The following is a 22,582-nucleotide window of genomic DNA, read 5'->3' as shown; positions in this document are numbered from 1 at the left end:
TGGCATGCATTTCCAATAAAAAAAATAATTCGATTGTGATTCACTGCAAAGGATTCCCTTGTGAAGGATCATTCTTGTTCAAGTTCATAGATGCTGTCAAATGTATAAATAAATCTTTACCACGTTGTGCGATTTAATACAAAATGGGCAGCGTTAAATTGGGATGAGCATTGTAATTGGGGAGCAATTTGCACTGTTGAGCGGTTAAGGCATCTGGAATTGCAATATGCCAGTATAAATGTAGCCGTGTGAATTCGTTTCACTTCTGTTCCAGAGTTGTCTTCATCTCTAAAAAGATAGAATTTTCAAGCGTTAATCTGGATCCAGGTTGAATTACACTTCACACAAATCCAACAGAATTCGACAGCACAGTCGGAAAAAAAACCTCTGCCACGACCTCCTTATAGTTCTAATGTAACAAGCTAAATATCTTCAGTTCTAACAACTTGCATTTATATCACACCGTCGATTTGACAAAAATATCTGGAACCAGTCGGGAAAATGTCTCAAGGTACTTGGCAAAGACAGAGGAAGATGGACAAAGGCGCAGTCGTCTTTGAAGCTGGATTTCGAAAGACAGGAAGAGAGAAGACATCCGAGAGAAGTCGGATGACAACGGGAAAGGGTTACACTGCCCAACAATCCTGTATTTTTTTTAAGAAATTGGGTCTTTAACGTTCAGATCCTGGAATTTTGATCACAGAATGTCTATCCAGATCCTGTTCAGAGTTGGTGCTGGTGGGGAGATCAGCTCTGGCACAATTGATGTGATTCTCCTTTATCTCCAAAAGATATTCCAGAGCTCCTACTGCAACTACTCACTGGAAAAATGCCTTGATTACTTTGATCCCTGAACTTGTATTTCAATTACAATTCTGTGTGGTTCCCTGTGAGCTCCCAAGTGAGTAAATTGGCTTTGTGTGTGTGTGAGTGTGTGTGTGAGTGTGTGAGTGTGTGTGTGTGTGGGATCTTCCAACAATTACTCACATTCATTTAAATCTTTTTTGGAAAAAAAATTCCAAATGGTCCAAATGCACCAATTTTTTTTCTCTCCCCCTCTGCAGATGCACCAATGCTTTAGTCACACAACACCCCCCCCCACCCCCCCTTACCCCCCCCAATATATGAATGTATCTATTTATCATAACGTGGAGTTATCCCTCAATTTCAGTGTTTCCAGCTGCGATGTTGAGCTCAATTTAACGAAACTAGAGACTGGTATTTTTTTTTTTGCATTTATTTCAACTTATTCCTTTGGGGGTTTTTTTTTAAAAAAAAGAGATTGCCACCCAAAAAAAATAATATGTATATATATATATATATACATATTATTTTTTTTGGGTGGCAATCTCTTTTTTTAAAAAAAAACCCCCCAAAGGAATAAGTTGAAATAAATGCAAAAAAAAATATTTTATAAATATTTTATAAATATTAATATTTTATAAATATGTATATATATATATATATTTTTTTTTAATTTTATTTTATATATATATATATGCATTGCAATTGCCAGCTAAGCTCTGCAGAGTTATTGTGCTATTCAGACACTCAAATAAAGTGCAGGCGTCATAAAGTAAAGCGTCACAGTTTCCACGGTTATATATTAACACGTCTCCTGGCTCTTCCCTCGGGGGTTATTTTTTTTTGCACACAGAGAAGAAGGGGCATCACATCAGCTCAACGTTGACTGGATGAGCCATGGCAGCCAACTCACTGAGGTCGCCTGTTGTGCTTCTCCTCTCTCTGCTCACCTTCCTCCCCTCTGCCTGGGGGCTGAGCAAACAGCAGCAGAATAAAATAGTGGCTGCCCACAATAAATACCGCTCTGAAGTTGCTGCCACCAACATGATGAAAATGGTAAGAGTAGGGGTGCTGGCGGGTGCTGGCGGGTGGGGGAGGCTACGTTACCCCCACGCTCAATTGTCATTTATACAGCGACGCCGTCACGCGGGGCGGTAGGGTCCCAGAGCGCTTGACGGTGGCGGCCCGAGACGGGTGGGTGGGGGTTGGCGGGGTGGGTGGGGGGAGGGTTCGGGGGGGGGTTCGGGGGGGGGGGGGGCGGGAGAGATGACCGTAAGCACGGTCGAAGAGGAAGGACTTCAGGGGCGATGGGGGAGGAGGTGGTGAGACGGGGAGGACGGGGGTGGGAGAGTGTGCCCGAGCTTGGGGCTCGGTGGCTGAAAGCGCGGCCATCGCTTGTGGAACGGAGGGCACGAGAGACGGGCAGGTTTAGGCACGAATGATTATCCATTTTTTAACAAAAAAGGCTGAATGAGTAGATTGGGAATGGAATTGGAGGACGTAGGAATAAATGGATTAAAGTGAGGCGTTAATAGGATACAATGGTTTCTCCGCTACAAGGGTGATTTGTGAAATCGGTGATGGAGAAACCTTGAGCTAAATTGTTCCGTGCTTTCTCATGATCTTATTTACAGTAGCTAACTCATTAGGTATTATTTTCAAACAAAATGAACAGTTTATCCAAGAACGTTCCTAACCATCTCAGGATCATTCCCCATCCAAAGATCACCACTTCCTGCGATCAGGGGGAAGTGATGTTCCCTCGGGTGAAGGTTGAATCGAAACTTTACGGTTTAGTTTCCCAGGATTTTGTAGAAAACGGGTGAATTTATTGCCACCTTTTGAGAAAGAGAAAGATAATCGTACCCATAATAGAATGCTCAAGTGAATCAACATTCAAAAACTAACAATAAATAAACATTGCATTTTACAGACTAAGAATACCAAACCCCAGCAATTCTTTATTTGTAAGTCACTCTTTTAAGTGGGGGAACATGATTTCTTTACAGAGAGTAATTAAGGTTATGTAAATGCACAGGATTTTTGAAAAGGAAAATGGCACATCAGTATTTACTGATGACTTGTGCCTGGAAGTCACAAAATCACCAAGTGTATTTGATCAAACTTGCAGAAATAAAATGAGGACTGTGATTAATAGAATCACAGCTCGACGTTTCTTTGAAATTAAAAAAAAACACACAGCTGTGAGACAGAATTACAGTTAATGGGAATAAAAGTAGTCGTTTGGAGATGGATGGGAATGAGCATCCGAGATATTTTAAATTAATTTTTTTCTTTATGCCAAAGAATTTGTAACCCTCTTCTTTGACCGCACCTTTGGTCAACCTCCTACCCTCCACGCCCTCCATCCCTCCTGATCCCAACCACCGAATCAGGTGCGGATCACTAACCATCCAGTGCCTTGGGCATCCTCCTGACGTGAAAAGCTCTATACAAATGTAATTTGTTGTTGTTGTTTGTGACTAAATTTATCCCCTAGAGACAGGTTTTCAGAATTTTTTTTTTAAAAGTGTGCTTTTGATATTTCTATGACTAAATGTTTCTGTGGAGACCTTTTTTTTGATTGAGGTTGTAATCAATAACAGTATGCAAGGGCAGAACAAAATGGTAATCAACTCGTTCAACAGTACTGATGACCAGAAAAATGTTTACATCAAGAGAAGAAAACAAGCTAAAAGAAAACAGTTAAAAATCAGGGACTGGCAAAGTTCTGTTTTCTTTGAGGATGATGTGATATTTTCCATGACATTATGATGTCGCTTTGTGTCACATCCTTGTCAACTTTGGCAAGATTGTCTCACACCTGTTTATTCACCTAACTTGGAGAAAAGGCTCATATCATAATATTTATCAGTCATTTATCAGACTGATTCATCAATAGGGTGACTGTTGTATTGAGCACATTCCCCAAATAGATCCTTTAGATCTGTTGTATGTTTCTGTCAGCTACAGTTTCTTTCTTGTATGAGAATATATATATATAAACACATATAATAGGGTGGCATCTTGGCTCAGTCATAAGGTTGTGGGTTCAAGTCCTATGTTGGAACTTTGAACTCACAATCGAGGTTAACACTCCAATACAGTGCTGTAGTGTGCTGCGTTGCCGTTGGTGCCAACCTTCAGAGTAGACGTAAAACCAAGGTCCCATCAATCTGCCTGTTCAGGTGGACGTTTAACATCCCAAGGCACCATTCGAAAAAAGAGAAGGGAGTTTCTCTGGCTAACGCTCTCTCCAGATAAAACTAGTCAATCTCTTCGTGGCTCTTTTTGGGACATTACTGTGCGCAAATTAGCTGCCATGTTTGCCCACAAAACACACCATCACTACACTTTACCTGTGAAGCTTTTTGAGACGTCCACCCGATATGAAAGGTACTATAGCAAATGTAAGGATTATTATTTATTATTTTAGAAACTCATTTATATTCGGCATTCTATACTTAATTAGCGATATTCTATTAAATTATGTATTTATTTATTAATTTGCTTATTTGTAGAGCTGGGATGTGAACCTGGAAAGAATTGCTAAGGAATACGCACCAAAGTGTGTGTGGGTCCACAATTCTGGAAGAGGACGTACAGGAGAAAACCTGTATGCGACCACTGAGAAATTGAATGTGGAGGAAGGAGTGCGAGCCTGGGCGAGAGAAGCAAATTATTATACTTATGAAAGCATGACTTGTGAAAAAGGCAAAATGTGTGGGCACTACACACAGGTATGGAACTTTATTTCGCCCACAAAATACACAGTCAATCCACTTTACAGTATATCCTGTGAAGCGCTTTGAGACAATACAATACAATGCAAAATGGGGCGGCCGGCCAGGGGGATGTGGAGCAGGACGGAGCCTGCTGGGTGGTAGGGAGCGGACAGGTTGATATTGGGGCGTTTCAAGAAGCAATAACGTAAGCAACTTTAAGCCAGTGAGTTTAAACCTCTGGGATTTCCACGGGTAGGAGGGATTCATGGAATTCCTAGTTTGGTTTAAGCACGGTGATGTTTTCGTTTTACAGGTTATATGGGCCACGACTGACAAAGTGGGCTGTGCTGATCAGTTTTGTGAAACAGTGAAAGGCCTGCCTTACAAAAAGCTCTCTTTTCTGGTCTGCAACTATTTACCTCCGTAAGTACGAGTATTGGTGAACACTTTTGCCATTGCTGCTTCTTGCCTGCAAACATTACATGTGGTAATGAATGATAATGTTCAATTATATCCTTTAAATTCATAAACTACAGGGTATCGCTCTGACTGATGATGGGTTTGATCACTGTGATGATTCGGGAACGGGATTTCCCATAACGGGGGGTGAATTTAGGTAAATTCTGGAAGCTTAGAAATATCGAAACAGGACTAGGCTATTCAGTCCCTCAAGCCTGTTCCACCGTTCTATAAGATCATGGCTGATCTGTACCTCAAGTCCAATTATCCAAACTTGCCTCATATCCCTTAATATCCTGACTTATCAAATTCTGTTAGGAAATGTCACAAATGTCTCCCCTAGAAGCTCACATCATAAAAGTATACTAAACATATCATCCTGCTGTAAGTACCGCAAGTAAATATTGCAGAATAAAGCAAAGAGGTAAGGGTACACATTCACCCTGCAAAGTCCCCCTCTAAGGTTGGCAAAGTTTTTTGATTCTATCATATTTCTATTTCAGAGGTAACATATTGTACCATAAACCATATAATAAAGGAACTCCCTGCAGTGAATGCCCAGATGGATTTACATGTCATAGAAACCTTTGCAGTGAGTATCCCTTTGTGCAACACTTAGTGTTGTTTGAGTACTGCTGTGTTCCTTATGTGTTAAGAATCATATTGAAGATGTTCTAGATTGACTATTAGTCATTTTCCCATCACTTAAAATAAATGAAAAGCAGTGAAGTCTCCATTATGCAACTATTGGTGGTTTCAATCCACAACTGTTTGCGGGACACTACGGTGGGTAATTGGCTGCCGTGTTTTGCCCACAAAATGCAGTCACTGCACTTTACAGTATGTCCTGTGAAGCACTTTGGGATGTCTCAAAAGAGGTTTTCAGGCACTATCAAACGCAAGGATTATTATTATTATTGTCATGGCTCAGTTGTACCAGTGATTATTGCCCGTGGTAAAATAGTTTGTACATACAATTATTCTGCTGACATTCTGATATTCTGCGACAATCTGTTGCCTCTGAAATAGAAGTGCTTTGAGATGCGACACTGTGTGGAGGGTGCTATATAAGTGCAAGTTGTTGTTGTTGTTGACATTGTGTACTCATTTTGCAAAATGTAAATAAATTATGAACTGGCATCCAAATGCTAGATATCATTTCATGTTAGATTCTTCACTAACCTTACAAATCGTAAAAAACATAGATATGTGCAACATATTAGGAAGCCACATGGTCTCTTTTTAGATGTCAATGTTGGCTCCTCCATCAAGCCACCCATGCTAATCCCAATTCCCTACTCTTTTCTCATACCCCAAAGTACCATCTTCTGCGGTGTGATTGACCTTTTATATATATATAATACCCCAATTGACTCTTCTTTACAATTTAACTATATCATAGAACTTTACAGAGCAGAAGGAGGCCAATCAGCCCATCAATTGACAGTGGCTCTCAGAGAAAATTGTGCATTTAAGCCCATTGCCCATTCCTATCCCCATATCCCTTCACGTCTTTATCTTTCAAATGCTTTTTCACTTTCCTCTTGAAACCCACAATGGACCCACCATCTTACTTACCGTGGCATTCCACGTCCCAACAACTCTGTAACTGGCCAAGTTACAAAGAAATGTGTTGAACTGACCACCTTTCTTAATGTTAAACATAAATTAATGAACGTTATTCGAGTAACTTCTACTATTCCGCTAAGCATTTTAACGACACTCCCCGATTTTGTTTATTCAAACATTTTCAATGTGACGACCTTAATACTTTCGTCCTATTTTTAACAGCCGTTGCAAAGAAAGGGAGCAAGGGAAATAAGGAAAAAGAAGCCAACAAGAAAGGTAAGACTTCAACAACAACAATAACAACCATTTGCATTTATATAGTGCCCTTCACGTGGGGTAGCGTCCTGATGCACTTCACAGTGACGGAGTCTGACAATGAGCCAGGGGGAGAAGAAGGGGGGAAGTGATTAAAAAGGAAGGTCTTTAGGTGGGATTTGAAGGTGGGGAGGAAGGGGGCATGGCGGAGGGATTGAGGCAGAGAGTACCAGAGTTTTGGGATGTAGTGGCTGAAGGCACGGCCACGGATGGTGGAACGGAGAACACGAGGGACAAATGGGAGGCTGGAGCCAGCTGAGCGGAGATAGTGGGTTGTGGAGCGGGGGTGGGGGGTAAGCAGGTCAGACAGGTTGGGAGGTGCGAGGGAATGAAGTGATTTGAAAACGAGGATCAACTTCAACACTGTTCTCCAGTTCTGTCCTGATATTGATGAGTTGAGTATATGTGACAGACTTGATATTCCTGTTTGGTATTCCCTTCAAATCCGGTTCCAATCAAAAGACTCTGCAGTATACCAAGCCACTATTGATTGTAGACTAGCCAGCGTGACTTCTCAGTGGGACTTGAGAGGAGAAGACCAGACATTGGAAGCTCGGGAATCCTCACACTTTGCTCCTGTTAACCCTGCAAACCACAGCCCTAATGGTTACAGTGACCTTAGCTCAAGAAACAGCAGGAAGCTTTTTCCAAGATTGGGTGAGACCAGACAAATAGAAATTTCCGTGCAGTTGGGTTTGGATACTCAAGCATGGCGATGAGTTTCCACGTATGTTAAAACATCACCCAAATAAAACATAGCCGACATAAAGCCAAAGCAGTGTGGAACAATAAACTTGACGTTGTATCCTTGTGACCTCTCATAGCCCAGGCACCTTAAACTGCAGCTGACATGTAGTGTTTCCACCGGTTTCATCTGAAACTCGGATTGAGTTTTATGTAATTATGCTGAACATTTTTTAAATACGAAACATAATTTAAATATTTTGCTATAATTGAGGACCTTACACGTTACATCTTATTTTGTTTCACCCACAAAATGTGCAGTCAATTCACTTTACAGTATATTCCCGTGAAGCGCTTTGAGACGTCTCGAAGAGGTGATAAGGCGCTATATCAAATGCAAGGATTATTATTATTATTATTATTTTCAACAGGAAATAAGGATCGGGAAGAGCATGGTAAGAATTCATCGCTGTTCTCTTGTTATGTTCTAATCCTTGTACTATTAACGGTTAATATCTGTGTTTCAAGCAATAGATTGGTGATTACTACAAAAATGATTGTTCTCTTGGTGTAAACGTCAAGCTTCCTAGTGTGGGAGTGTTTTTAATATCATGTTAATTTTCTTTTTAAAAAGTTACAATATGAGGAGCTTATAACTTTCATCCTATTTTCAGAAAATACTGAAATAGAAGCAACCATCATTGGTAAGAATTAAGCTCTATGTTCTCTTGCAACTCCTTTAAACATTGATCGTTCGAGGAAAATATAAATCACATCTAATTCCGTGTACTGTTGAACGTGTTGAAGGCTGCAGCATGAGCATCCTACCGGCCGGCCAGGTCCCTCACACTTACTGCCGCACCATTGGCGGTCGGGCATTCAGCATCTCTGCCCCCACACTCTGAAACTCTATCCCGCAATCCCTCCGCCTCACCCCCTCTCTTGCCTCCTTCAAGTCCCATCTAAAGACCTTCCTCTTCAACAGTGCCTTCGGCCACCCTCCCACCCCCACCCCCCCTTGACCTCCACCTTTCCTGACCCCAACTCCCAGCTCGGGTCCATAAACCCCCGATTGTCCAGTGCCCTGGGATGTCTTTCTGACGTGAAGGGGGCTATACAAGTGTAATTTATTGTTGTCGTTAACACCCTTATGTTTTTTTTCAAAACAGAAGAAGGTGTACATTATACTACCGTCCAAGGTAGGAATTCTCTCATTCTGCTCCCACATTCCTAATTCTACACCAATTTGCATTTTGGCTCAAGTTAAGAGAGCATTGATTGCAGCAGGAACAAACACACTTATTGTGATGTTGCCTTTGTGTTGCCAAGTCTTTGAGCTTAATATTAACTATGAAAGCAGTTAGGAAGGAATGTCGAGGTTGAACCCAGTTCAAAAGAAAGAAATGTCTGGCAGAGCGCTTGTTTCGCCCACAAAATATACAGTCAATTCACTGTATGTTATGTGAAGCGCTTTGAGGGGTCTCGAAGATGTGATAATGTGCTATGTCAAATGCAAGGATTATTATTGTTGTTTGTTGGTTGATGTTGATTTTTCTGATTAATCCTGGATGAAGTTTCGCACAACGTTCTTACTTCTTTGTCACGACCATAAAACATTGAACGTGGTGGAAAGTGTAAATGAGGCTATCTTTTTATTTATTTATTTTTAAATTTAATTTTTATTAATTGTGCGCAATTGTCTGCTGGGTTTCGCCCACAAAATGCACAGTCCATTCACTTTACAATGTATTCTGTGAAGTGCTTTGAGAAGTCTCAACAACGTGATATGGCTCTGTATCAAATGAAAGGATTATTATTATTATTATCATTATTATAATCTTGTCTTCTATGGTGCATATTGCTGGCTGTGTACCATTTTCTTACTATAGAAGGCTACAGTGTAGAATCTAACTAACTACCTTCATCGTTTTTGTTTGAACAGCAAAAAAGACACATGATGTTACCATCAAAAGTAAGAATTCTACACTGTTCTCCAGCTCTGTTTTTACACTGTCTATTTTATGGAAACATAGAAACAGGAGTAGATTATTCAGTCCCTCAAGCCTCTTCTGCCTTTTTATAAGATCATGGCTGATGTGTACCTCAAGTCCAGTTACACACCCTTGCCCCATATCCCTTAATACCCTGACCTAACAGATATCTATATAAAAACATCAGTTGCAAAGAATCGGTGTGATTTTTACCTTGTTGCCCTGATGAGAATTCTTCTTCCTGCAATTTAGTGAGGTATTACTAGTACCAATTCTTGTACTAAATTTGTACTGAATTGGAGAAAATTAGTGTTGTGTCAATCAGCTCTTTACTAAGTATAAAGTACAAAGGATGATCCATCGAACTTTCTGATGCCTATTTCATTTTTACCTTTCAAAATGTTCCATTAGCACGGCTTTAATTTAATTTAATTTAATTTGCACGATTCAGCACCTTGGGATACAAAAAGGCGCAATACAAAACTAATTTGTCGTTTGTTGTTGTTGCTGTGTGAAGCCAAAGCCAGATGAGCCAACACACCTGATATTTTGTCACCTATTTTTCTCATCCCAAATATGTGGCCAAAACGTCCTTACAGTTTTATAAGACCACGTTGTCTTAAAATGTAAGATCGCACAGGATTGTAGGCAAAAAAATCTTACATTTTGTCTTGATTTTTCCATAGTTCTTAAAAAGAACCAGCTTCCATATTAGCTTGAATTCAGGAATATTGCCCAATTATGTGCACTCTTAATTGAAAGACGACAGATAAACTGCTGTAGAAATACCTATTTAAGGCTACTTTATAGAGATTTCAGTGTGAGGAACTCACCTTTCATCCTACAGGATTCCTGTAGCTCAGTGGTTAGAGCACTTGCCTCGCAAACGAGAGATGTGATGCCCGGCAGGGCAAAACCTTGGGCAAATTTCCTCACTGCACACACCTGATAATAATCCCTCAAGAAAATAAAAACAATAGTAAAATTGGTCACTTCAACCCACACTGCAATTGGTTGCAGTTTCATTTCGCCCACAAATATACAGTCAATTCACTTTACAGTATATTCTGTGAAGCGCTTTGAGACATCTAAAATACGTGAAAAGCGCTATATCAAATATAAGAATTATTATTATTTTTCCACAGTTATCAATGGAAACGGAAGTTACTACACATCTGCTGGTGGGAAAAGGGTACCATTCTCCGGTTCTGTGCTGATACTCGTACTGTTAGCAGTTCTGAATTCTGCGTAAAGCAAGAAAAGAGCAAGAACATCAGCAGCAAGAACGAATGTTCTCTCAATGTGACTTTGTCAGATTTATCTCTGATCAGAGTTACTGCTTGTAGTAGTTTACAATGGTGCATCCATCAGTAGGAAATGTAATGATCATGACCGGATATTCATATTCTAAAAGTTGTATAAGAGAATGTTCATTTCTCAAGTCTGCTGGTTGTATTACTTAGTTTACATGGTTATTTTACTTAGATCCGAATGTCGTAGGTTGCAGTTTAATATTCGTACATCAGGTCTCCTCTAAACCTCCGAACCATAAACAATAGCTGGTGCTGTGTACACAGGAACATGGGAACATAGGAACAGGAGGAGGCCATCCAGCCCTTCGAGCCAGTTCCGCCATTTAATTAGATCATGGCTGATCTGTACCTCAACTAATCCTTTCAATCCCAATTTCCCGCTTTCTCCCCATATCCCTTAATACCCTGACCTACCAAAAATGTAGGTCTTTGAATAATGTGTACATTGAACACAGTGATTGCTCAAACTTTAATTCTCTACCATCAAAATCCGTACAATGGTGGGACTTCAACACAGCCAGGAACACACGTATTCTCTAGGCAATACCATAAATGTTTTGTCTACAGGCCAATGATCAACCACTCCAAATACCAAGTGTAAAATCTTGAACACAGCATATATTAACGATAATGTTAAAAACATGTTCAACATATTGAAATCTGAGAAAAAGTGCTGAATTTTAAACATGTATAATTACGCTGAAAGTATGATCGCGCACAAATTTAAATTATCCATCGGTAAGTCTTCCTACATTGTAGAGAATGATTTGAAAGCAATATGTAACAAAGTTTTGTGGTATTTTATCAAAGGTTATTGAAAGTCGAAGTACTCTTCTGCATCACAGATCTTAATCACCATCAATTTGGGGATATCATCTTAAAATTTCTATTTGGAGTAGGCAAAGGTGTATTTCTTGTGAAGCTGTGTTGGTTGTCATTTAGTTTATTTGATTTTCCAATGACTGAAGTCAACCCAAAGGCTCCGTGATTGACACATGTGGTTTGATCACCATTCCTGAATAGGGGAACCACCATTGCTTGTTTCCAGTTTGGTAAAATCTCCACAATGTTAATTGATTTGCTCTACATGACTGTCAAATTCACGACTGTTTGTGGAACGCTGCTGTGCGCAATTGACTGCCACGTTTCGCCCACAAAATATATAGTCAATTCACTTTGCAGTACATTCTGTGAAGCACTTTGAGACGCCTCGAAGATGTGATGAGACTTTATTATCCAAGCCAAAGATTATTATTATCGTTTTACATATATCTTTCCTTCTTCTCTTCCCAAGTAGCCTGGTGAACAATCACATTGTGCAGGAATTTTTTTTCAATCCGTTAAAGCCATTCAGAATGGCTTTACCGAGTTAGCAAGGTAGTTAAAACCTAAAATTTTGCCAAGATTAATCCTCATAAAATTCAGCTTTAAACTCTTGAGTACTAAAGCACTTCCTGAATGCCTTTAAAACCCATCTGGGATAAAACATAGAAGTAACATTTCGAGCCTCTTTGACTCATTCGGATATTAATGATTTTGTAAAGGAAGGTTGTGTGTGCTCGTTGGCACAAGGTGTGTTGTTTTACAAACCCAATCAAAAGGCATGTGGCCAATACCGAGGGTCAGCCTGGCACATAGATGGCCCTCTTGTGTCAAACGGTTGTGGGTTCAAGCCCCTCATCGGGACTTGGAATCACATAGTCTTAGCTGGCGCTCCAGTCAGTGCTGGGGATGTGTTGCATTGTCAGAGGCGCTGTCCTTCAGATGAGATATTAAACCGAGGTCCAGTCTGCCTGTTCGGGTGGACAATAAAGATCCCATAGCACAATTCCTGGCCAACAATTCCCCCAAATAAAATTGGTTATTCACTTTGTGGCCGTTTGTGGGACATTGCTGTGCGCAAAATTGGCTGCCTCGTTTCGCTGCCAAAAAAACATACTCTAAATCGGTTTACAGTATATCCTGTGAAGCATCTTGACGACATGATAAGGCGCTAAATCAAATGCAGGGATTATTATAACAGAATGGTGCAGCTTTTTGGGGAAGGCTATGTGGAAGAAATAAACCGACATGCTGCATGTGGGGAGAAATAAATACTGTTACAATCAATAAATGTTCGAACGTGTTCTTTTTGTCTATGTGCAATTCATTCCGTGAGATGCAACTTACACCGCGTAACACTGGCTACATTTCCGAATATTGTTTCGAAGTTAACAGTGCTCTGGTAACTTGCCCAATTCCAATAATCTATCTCTGACGTTTTCATGCGTAAGTGGGATACATGGAACTCTCAGTTTGGTTTGGATACTCTTAATCATGGTGATGGGTTTCCCCATGTGTCAGACACCCGGCTGTCCAAAGAAAAATTGTCATTCCAGGCTCAATAGGGTGAATGCTTTTTCTCAGCACTTTCGTTTCTATGATTCTCAGTGCAAACCTGGATTAAACACCAGGTGATATTTCCCTACCCTTTCCTGGATTACTAACAGCAACTATAACACACTATCTTTGCCTTGACTGCAAGTCACTGTCTGCAGAGACCGGGAACACAATCTGCAAACATCAGAACTGTATTGTTTTGTGCTGAAAAACGTGATCCTGTGAAACAGTTAATGTTCTCTACACTGAAGTGTTCTTTTTCATTGCTCAGGAATGAATCACGCTTCTAATCTCATTAAATGCTGAAAATTCCTTACTTTGAATATATCTGCTCAGCTTATTCTTCCGCACTACTTGATCTTCTTGTTTGTCTGAACTATGTAGTGCAAGTGAACCGGTGTACCAAGACAGTGTAACACCAGTCTGCAAATAAACAGGTAAAGAAATATCTTTTAAAATATTTAAAGTACTTAATTTCACAAGGGTGTGATTGAATGACTATTTAATGAGTTGTTGATGATTTATTTTCTGACCAAACCAGTCTCGCTTATAAATCTACTTCGCCTGAAGATTTGTAAACGGTACCCATCTTTTCTCAAATCGCCATTATTTTCTTCTCGTTACCCATTACAGGAGGGGTTTGCGTTCAACACACAACATGTTTAGCATCCATTTGCTCCTAGTAATCATTGGGACAACAGCCCTTCCAAGTGTCGGGACGTTTCAGCATGCTAAAGGTCCCATTGTGCGAACTGCCTTTGGCCTTGTGAGGGGCACTCAGAACTCCAGGTCACAGAGTTTTTATGGCATCCCTATGCAGACCCACCAACCGGCCAGTACAGATGGAAGTATCCTCGCAAGCTGTCACCGTGGATAGGAATATACAATGCTCTGTACCCCCGAGCAGGATGTACCCAAGTCTGCAATCAACCTCCTTTTGCATGCCCTCTGCAAGTAAGTGGCTTTCGTACCATTTGTCTGAATATGACCAAGTGAAATTGGTCTCTTCAATCCACGGCTGTTTGTAGGACACTGCTGTGCGCAATTGGCTGCCGTGTTTCGCCCACAAAATATACAGTCAATTCACTTTATAGTATATTCTGTGAAGCGCTTTGAGACGTCTCGAAGGCGCGAGTGATAAGGAGCTATATCAACTGCAAGGATTTTTATGTTGTTTAAGGGGACATCACTTTTACATTGTAAAATCTGGTTCACAGGATTTTAACTTTTTTAAGTCACTTCAGGCAATGGCATAGACAACGGCTGGGGAATGAGGGGGTCGCTAATAACAACTCAATTACTTTTTTGTCTGTTTGTTTGAAAGCCTGCATGATACTTCTAGAAATTGTGCATAAGAGAACTTGGGGATTGGTATGATAGTTTTAAACGCTTGAAAGTAGAAAGGTCTTGTTAGAAATTATGTAATCGGGTCAATGTTGCCTATTTTTCTAAATATCTTTTAGCCACAAAGTCTTCAAATTCATGTATATTGTATGTCATTAGTAGGGATATAAAGCATCCGGAAAGCAATTGACAATTTCCTTCGGACCCAGGAAGAACTCCAAGTTGGTTCTATCCACCAGGAGACACTTAGTGAGATAGAATCCCAGTCTTTGGTAAGATCAGTAGAGAGACAGAGTGAAAAGTGATGAAAGTTGTTGTATTTGTCAGTCTGTACCGATTAATATCATTGATTTCTGATGACCATGTCTACAGTGTTTGCTTCTTTCAAACCTAGATCAGTGAAGACTGCCTATATCTGAATGTCTTTGTGCCCTTGGCCGTGAATGTGTCTTCCCTTCCTAAAGTGCTTCTTCCAGTCATGGTGTGGATTCACGGGGGCAATTTCAAAGATGGTGCGGGCTCAGCTTTACTGTTTGACGGAAGGTTTTTTTCTAACCTGACTTACACCATTGTGGTCACCATTAACTATCGACTGGGTAAGACTCTCCTCGTTCATTTCAATTTAAATTCTTTAAATTAAATTCACTTCACAGTATATGCTGTGAAGCGCTTTGAGACGTCTTGAAGATGTGATAACGCGCTATAGCAAATGCAAGGATTATTATTATATTATTATATTGGTCAGATCTCGATCTGCAAAAAGCATCATTACACTAGAATTGTTGAATCCAAGGGATTGTTTTGTCCAGTGTCCGAAAGTCATGGACTCTTTTATCCAACATTTAGGTTTGAATGTGATCCAGTGAGAGAGAGGCTACTGTTTTTGTTAAAATGTGCCTCATAATTCCTTTTTCATTTGTTTGACAAACAATGTAGTGCCAGTGATCAATAGCGTTGAAAACTATTTTCCGTAACATGTTTAACACAATTTTACGTTGGTTCATTACGTGCACCTTGAACTTTGTATTAATTCCAAAGTGTTTGCACATCACGGGATCCTTTGCAAAGATAATAATCCACATTCCTGCAGCTTTGCATACTTCCTGGTATTTAGTTTATTCTGCATTTGAGAAGTTAATGGCCTTGTACCAGCTCCCAGCCATGCAATTTTTGCCAACGTCCCACAAACAGTCGTGGATTGTGCGACTAAATTATTAATGTTGTTATATATGCAGGTTCTACCCCTTCTGTTCATTAAGTGCTTCCGGATTTAAAAAATATATATTCCCTTTTCGTTATGTCTTTTTTCCTTCCTGCAGCACCAAGGTTTTGTGGTGCAACAGTGTCTGCGAAATTTTTTTAATTAAAAGATCATGACATTAGTTGGCAGGACGGGATGCATTCCTTTTTTATACAGAGAGGGACATTTATTTCATAGACCTTCACAAAATAAGATTAGTCCAGCAGCAGAATTTGGATGGAGAGAGGTTTGAGGAATCCCATAATTGGCAGCGCACAGTAATAGTAATCCTCACATTTGATATAATAATAATAATAATCCTTGCATTTGATATAGCGCTTTTCACGTCGGGAGTCCCAAAGCGCTTCACAGAATAGACTGTAGAGTGAATTGACTGTATATTTTGTGAGTGAAACACAGCAGCCAATTGCGCACAGCAGTGTTCTTGTGTATTATAAAGAATTGCAATGTACCTTCGGGAGGATAATCAAGTCGTACTTTGCTGTTTCAGGAGCCCTCGGCTTCCTTGTCACAGGAAACAATCCGGAAACATCTGCTACTGGAAATTATGGGTTTTTTGACCAGCAAACAGCACTCCTGTGGATCCAACAGAATATAATGGCCTTTGGTGGTGATCCAAACAAGGTTAAGAAGTGTATATGTGTGTGGGGGCGAAATCTCTGCAGTAAATGTTACATTTTTGATTTGAAGATAAACCAGGAAAGGTGACACATTTTATTAACATCCTGGGAGTACGTGAGATGAGGTTCTTTTCTCTTTGTTTTGTCTGACTATTCAGATCATCAGCCTTAACGTGAAAATAAGAGTAGTGCAAGTTCCTGTGATTTCTTACTGTTGTATCATTGCACTGTAGGTGACACTATTTGGTCAGAGTGCAGGGGCTCAGTCTGTGGCTTTGCACCTCACTGTACAGAGCAGTGAGCTGCTATTCCAACGAGCTATTGTGGAGAGCCTTCCATTCTCACTGCGTTTAAAAACAAGGTACACTTTACATTTCCTAAGACAGTATGTCTGACTGGCTCATTGTCAATTTCTCTTAAGGACAACATCAATCCAAGCAGAAGGTGCTAAAAAGTCTTCTCCCTAAAAAAAACAATCTAGATCAATGAACGAAATGTAGAATGGGACAATATCCCTAAATTATTATTATTATTATTATTATTATTATTATTATTATTATTAAATAATGGGTGTTTATGTTCATACCAATGATTTCATTCAACATTTAATAGTCTGGTCAAAAATACACAATTAATTATAAATTTCAGTACTTCTTGCTTGACTTATGTTTGCTCAAAGGAGGTAGAGCATGAAAATATAGAACTAAATATTTATTATGTTAAATTACAGGCAGATTGCTTGCTAAAGTCCGCCACTGGAGGTTCCCACTGAGCTAACAACATATTGCAGCGTCCTCAAGTGACAGAAAAGTAAACTGCAGTAATGACATTTGCTACAGTAATTGCTGTATTTTTTGTAGCTCCCAAATAAAGGGGAGGTTGGTTTCAAACTTGTGAAATTTTCAATTAAACCAAACAAGTAACTTTGACGAAAGATGTGATTGTGTTACAAGCAACTGTAATAGTACAAGCAACCAATGTGAGTGATCGTTTATTTCTGATAAGAAAGAATAAAATTTGGTTTCATTGAAAATACACTGAATTGAAAATATGAAAACTGTGTTGGCCAAATATCTCAGTTAGTTTGGTGAACTGAGATGTGGGAATCATAACCTATTGTTCCTTTTAATAAGGTATCAAAAAATAATACAGAAGCTTTAAAACCCTTAATAAAGCACATGCTCATTATAAACATGCTGCAAATATTCCCTTGTGCAAGTCTATCCCCAACGCAATAGTAATTCTATACACAACATTTGATAACACTTGATATAAATGAAATTGCCATATAGGGAAGGTGAGTTGTAACACACCGTATTTTTTTTTTCTCTTTATCCAGGACAAATGCTATTAAACTGGGAGAATATTTTTCAAAACTCGCAAATTGCTCCACACAGGGTCTGGCTTGTTTAATGGCCCTGACACCAAATGAGATAATTGCAGCCCAGATTAAAGCAGGTAAACTCCATTTCACTATCAGACATATGATTTGAATAGGAATCACACAAAAGGTAGCCAGCCCATTATTGCCCTGTCGAGTTCTACTTGTTAGAGCAGTAATCCCACCATTGAGAACAGGGGACAAATAGTATATTGCGCAGGCGACGTTTGGAATCAAAGTATTGATAATAAGGCACTGCCATGATATTTCTTCTTAAAAGAAAATCAGTGCTTTGAAAGCTTCACGAAAAGGGATGCTGTAAATTGTAGACATTGAGGGAGAGGGAGTAGAGATTAGGAGGGTTAGATTATAAACACTGCACAGACTAGTCAGATTATAAACACTGCACTGCACAGACTACTGTAGAATCCAAATGCAAGTTCAGATAATTGATTCCTAATTGAAATACACATCAAAAGCCTTAACCCTGCCTATCACTGTCAGACACTGATTAACCTGCTGTGGATTTCCCAATAGTTTTTTCAGATTTCTAGCATCTAATAATAAAATAATAATTTGGTCACTCAATCCACGACTGTTTATGGGACACTGCTGCGCGCAATTGGCTGCTGCATTTGGCCCACAAAATATACAGTCAATTCACTTTACAGTATAGTCTATGAAACGCTTTGAGACATCTCAATGACGGGATAAGATGCTATATCAAATGCAATGATTATTATTATTATTATTATTATTATCTGTATTCACCTTTTACTTTTCTTCTGTTAACACGGAGTATATGAAATTGTACAAATTCTATAAAAAGTGTCAAAAGGTGTTTAATGCGTAATTTTGGGGGTTTACTTTCCTGACCAGCGAGCGAGGACATAAATCCATTTGAGGTAGTGGAAGCATTCCAACCCTGGGGGCCAAATCTTGATGGAGAAACCATCCAAGAGGAAACTGTGTTGGCTTTCATTCAAACCAGATGGCAGAAGGGAAAACCCATTATGTTAGGTATGTGTACACAGGTATGAAGCTCTGGCAATTCCAAATGATGCATGCAGCACCACGACAGATTAGGAAAACAATGGAAAGAATTTCTGTTGTGCTTTGCAATAGTTTTCATTACAAAATACTGGTTGTCAGACCCGTGTTAGTAAACTGAGCCCTGATAGTTTGATTGTCTTGCATGGCGTTTGTTTTCTGGAATCTGACTACAGTACTCCCGAAATGTAACAGCAACTCTCTCCTTAAAGCAAAGAGGTAAGAGTTCAAATGAAGCAGAAATGAAGATATTCTTGTAACATGTCAGATTGGGTCATATGGGGGGGGAAAAAAATGGACCTTACTTGAATATATTGCCTATTTTAGAGATCAATATATTTTATGCCAATATGAACCTAAAATTATCAGTTTCAAACTATTTAATGCATCCTCTTTGAAATTTGTTTTTGACTGTTCTCAACCTTCAGGTAAAACTATTTGACTCTGTATGAAAAAAATCACTTTTAAATAGAATTACTTTAGAGGTGCAAGTTGTTGTGTTGTTATTACCGTATTACACCATCAAAACATTATCCCCAGTAATGCTACATTGCATGAATAAAAGCAGCCATCTGGAACCATTAATTAACCATTAGCAACTCTCAAACGCTTTGTGGGCGTCCTCCCAACGCAAAAGTCACTGCATAAGTGTTGTAAATTGTATCCTGCGTTGTATTGTTATTTTTTCAGGAACAACCACAGAGGAGGGAATCCTATTCATATATAAGGCTCTTTCAAGTCCCGTGTCTAAGGCTGCATACTTTGAATACTTATCACTTGTGTTCAATAGACACGCTCCTTGGATCGTTCTCGAATATCCCCCTCTCCAGACACATGATCAGCGCCAGCTCCTTGCAAAGGTAAGGGATCAAAATGCATCTTCACAGTGGCAGTCTTAACAGTAAATGTCATCTGAATAAAACTCAACCTTCTTTTTCAGTGTTGCTTTGAATAAATTTCAGAATAGTAACCTACAACAACAACAACAACAAATTGCACTTGTATAGCACCCTTCACATCGGAAAGACATCCCAGGGCGCTGGACAATCAGGAATTTTGGACCCGAGCTGGGAGTTGGGGTCAGGAGGGGTGGAGGGCAGGGGGTGGTGGGGTTGGGAAGCTGGTTGAAGGCACGGTTGAAGAGGAAGGTCTTTGGATGAGACTTGAAGCAAGGGAGAGAGTAAGGAGGGAGCGGACAGGCTGATAGGGGGTTCGGAGTCACAGAGGTAGGGATTCTAATGTATTCTTGTATTATAATATACAGTATAACCAATATACAGTATTGTAGAACACAGGATAACCAGTAACAAGAACTCTGCCTCCTATAATGTTCATCTTTAATTCTCTGATTTTGTTTTCTTAGGTATCCGCTGACTACGTCTTTCTTTGTCCAACACGGAAAGTTACTCAGTCGATCACTCGTGTGGGCAGTCCTGTTTGGCTTTACGTCTTTAGTTATAAGGCCTTTGCATCTAAGGCCTGGGGAAACAAAACATACTGTTACAATCATGTCTGTCACGGGTCTGAGCTGCCATTCGTGTGGGATACTGTCAGTCTTATGAACTACACTTTCACTCCTGAGGAACAAACACTGGCGAATTATATGATGTGTTTCTGGGGTAACTTTGCTCACCATGGTAATCCCAATTCCCGTAAGGATCATGGCAAGTTCTCTGAGCTCTGCACTCTCCAACCAGTAATAAACTGGCCACAGTACACACTTCAGAACTCCTGGTTTTACTTGAACTTCACATTGCCACCTAATGTTCAGGGAGACTTCCACAGAAAACACTGCGATTTCTGGGACAAGCTCAACATTTATTAGTGCGTGAAGTCTGCCAAATCTGATGAAAAAATATTTTAGCAGTGAAATATGCTTTTCCCTGCATCAGAAAATTGTTCGGCCAAACACAATCCATGCAAACTGAGCACCTTCAATTCAATGTGTTCCTTGACAAATAAACAGAATACAAGAGAGAGATTGTCTGGTGGCTGAATACAAGGTCTTGAATATTTCCACGTAATCTGAAAATTTGTGAAGCAATAAATCAGGATTTACATCCAAACAATATAGGAACAAGACTGGAAATGTGTGCAATGCACATTTAGTACCACTAGTCATATCTGATGCTTTTATAACTGCTCGTTTTTGTAGTCGAGAACAAGTAACACCACAACAAATCTTGTTTTGCTGTGTCTCTGTAGAGTTTTTATATTATAATATTTTGATTATTGTTATTACTAAATCCCAAAGTAGTTAGAGTTGCTACGGAGCAAGGACGGGTAATTGGACTTGAAGTACAGATGAGCCATGATCTTAAAGAAATGGTGGAACAGGCTTGAGGGACTGAATGGCCTACTCCTGTTTCTGTGTTTCTTTGTCTTAAATAGAGTTCACGAGTGCCTTGAACATAATTTTTTTTTAAATGATTGACATTTGAGCATAGGTAATTGGTGCATGTATGAGGGAAAAGGGGTTAGGAAACTTGTGGAGTATGAACAACAGCGCAGACTAGTTGGGCCAAATGGCATGTTTCTGTGATGATTCAGAAGATTTAAACATTTTATTTTTACCCACATGCATGGGTACCATTGCTTTATAAGAAAGGAATGACGGCATTTTAAATCTCGGGGTTCAAGCCAAGGTCTCTTAGATAAAGGAAACAGCTTTATATCCATTGTGTGTTTACATTTTCCATATAAGGTACAGTTAAGTAGTGGAATGGGCAGCTTTCGACCAGCAAAGTTTAACAGCATAAGTGCCTGTCGTATGGAAGAATCTACCTTTCACAGTCAAATGTCCTCTACAGTTCTTACGACAGTACTTGAAAGTCACCAAGTTCCAACCTCCTCAAATGTAGAACTCATTAAAATAGAACGCTTGAACAGCACATCAAACTTGATTTGCTTTTCTAAGACTTTGCTTGTACAAACAGCAAGGGGATTTAACTAAACCATGCAGAGCAACATCATAGCTCTGGTATTTCCAGCATAAGCAATCACAATATCCTTTTGCGAAAACGGTTTTCTTGCATCATTTACAGTCAATCAAGTGTAACCTTGTTCTTGTATTCCTAAACTAACACGATGTCAAAAACAACATCATTTGTCTTTGGTTTTTACTCATCGGCAAGTTTACTATTGACAGAATATCAGCAGCACGAGTTGGCTAAACAGCTGCACTAACTCTTCACCTTTAACAAACCCTGATTTGAATCTAGCCCAGGGGAAGCTGAACTGCTCCACTTACTGACAGCTGTTGACTGTCCTTCGTGAACCTAATCCGTTCAGTTCATTAGGCTGGACAGTGTAGAAACCTGTTCATGGGACTAAACCTCATTATGTTGGGTGTCAAGTTCTACCATCAAGTCCAGAACAAAGTGCAGTGTCCATGTTATTATCCGATATACATAAGAGCAAGATTGATTTAGCTTGTGTTTTTTTTGTGGGTTCTACGATACTTAATCCAACTTGCAAGAGAGTAATGCTATAGTACAGTGCAGCCAATGTATGTATTGTTCTCCTTGAATAATATGGTTGTCACAAGTAAAGGTGCACTTTAACATTAAGATCATTTCATCAGATTTTAACTACAATAAGACAAACCTATTGCTCATCCACTAAATGAAGAAGAATGTCAAGAGTAGGAAATAGGGAGGAGTACATAGCTCTAATGGGTGAGCAAGT

The 22,582-nt window shown here is 39.6% G+C and overlaps 1 protein-coding gene across 1 annotated transcript; it reads left to right on the top strand.

Annotated features, from left to right (window-relative positions):
• The first annotated feature begins 1,701 nt into the window (after positions 1-1,701).
• LOC103179126 (crystal protein) lies at positions 1,702-21,191 on the top strand. The gene is given in 18 exon segments (XM_042342254.1): positions 1,702-1,860; positions 4,326-4,544; positions 4,843-4,952; positions 5,492-5,580; positions 6,780-6,833; positions 7,335-7,529; positions 8,231-8,260; positions 8,726-8,755; positions 9,499-9,528; positions 13,923-14,045; positions 14,048-14,193; positions 14,978-15,179; positions 16,335-16,468; positions 16,698-16,825; positions 17,804-17,922; positions 18,725-18,865; positions 19,586-19,755; positions 20,259-21,191. Coding segments are annotated over 18 exon segments (2,541 nt in total). The 3' UTR covers positions 20,721-21,191.
• Positions 21,192-22,582: the final 1,391 nt, after the last annotated feature.

The sequence above is a fragment of the Callorhinchus milii genome, unplaced genomic scaffold (genome assembly GCF_018977255.1).
Source record: "Callorhinchus milii isolate IMCB2004 unplaced genomic scaffold, IMCB_Cmil_1.0 Scaffold19, whole genome shotgun sequence".
Lineage (NCBI taxonomy): Eukaryota > Metazoa > Chordata > Chondrichthyes > Chimaeriformes > Callorhinchidae > Callorhinchus > Callorhinchus milii.
This window is presented reverse-complemented; position numbering and strand designations above follow the sequence as displayed.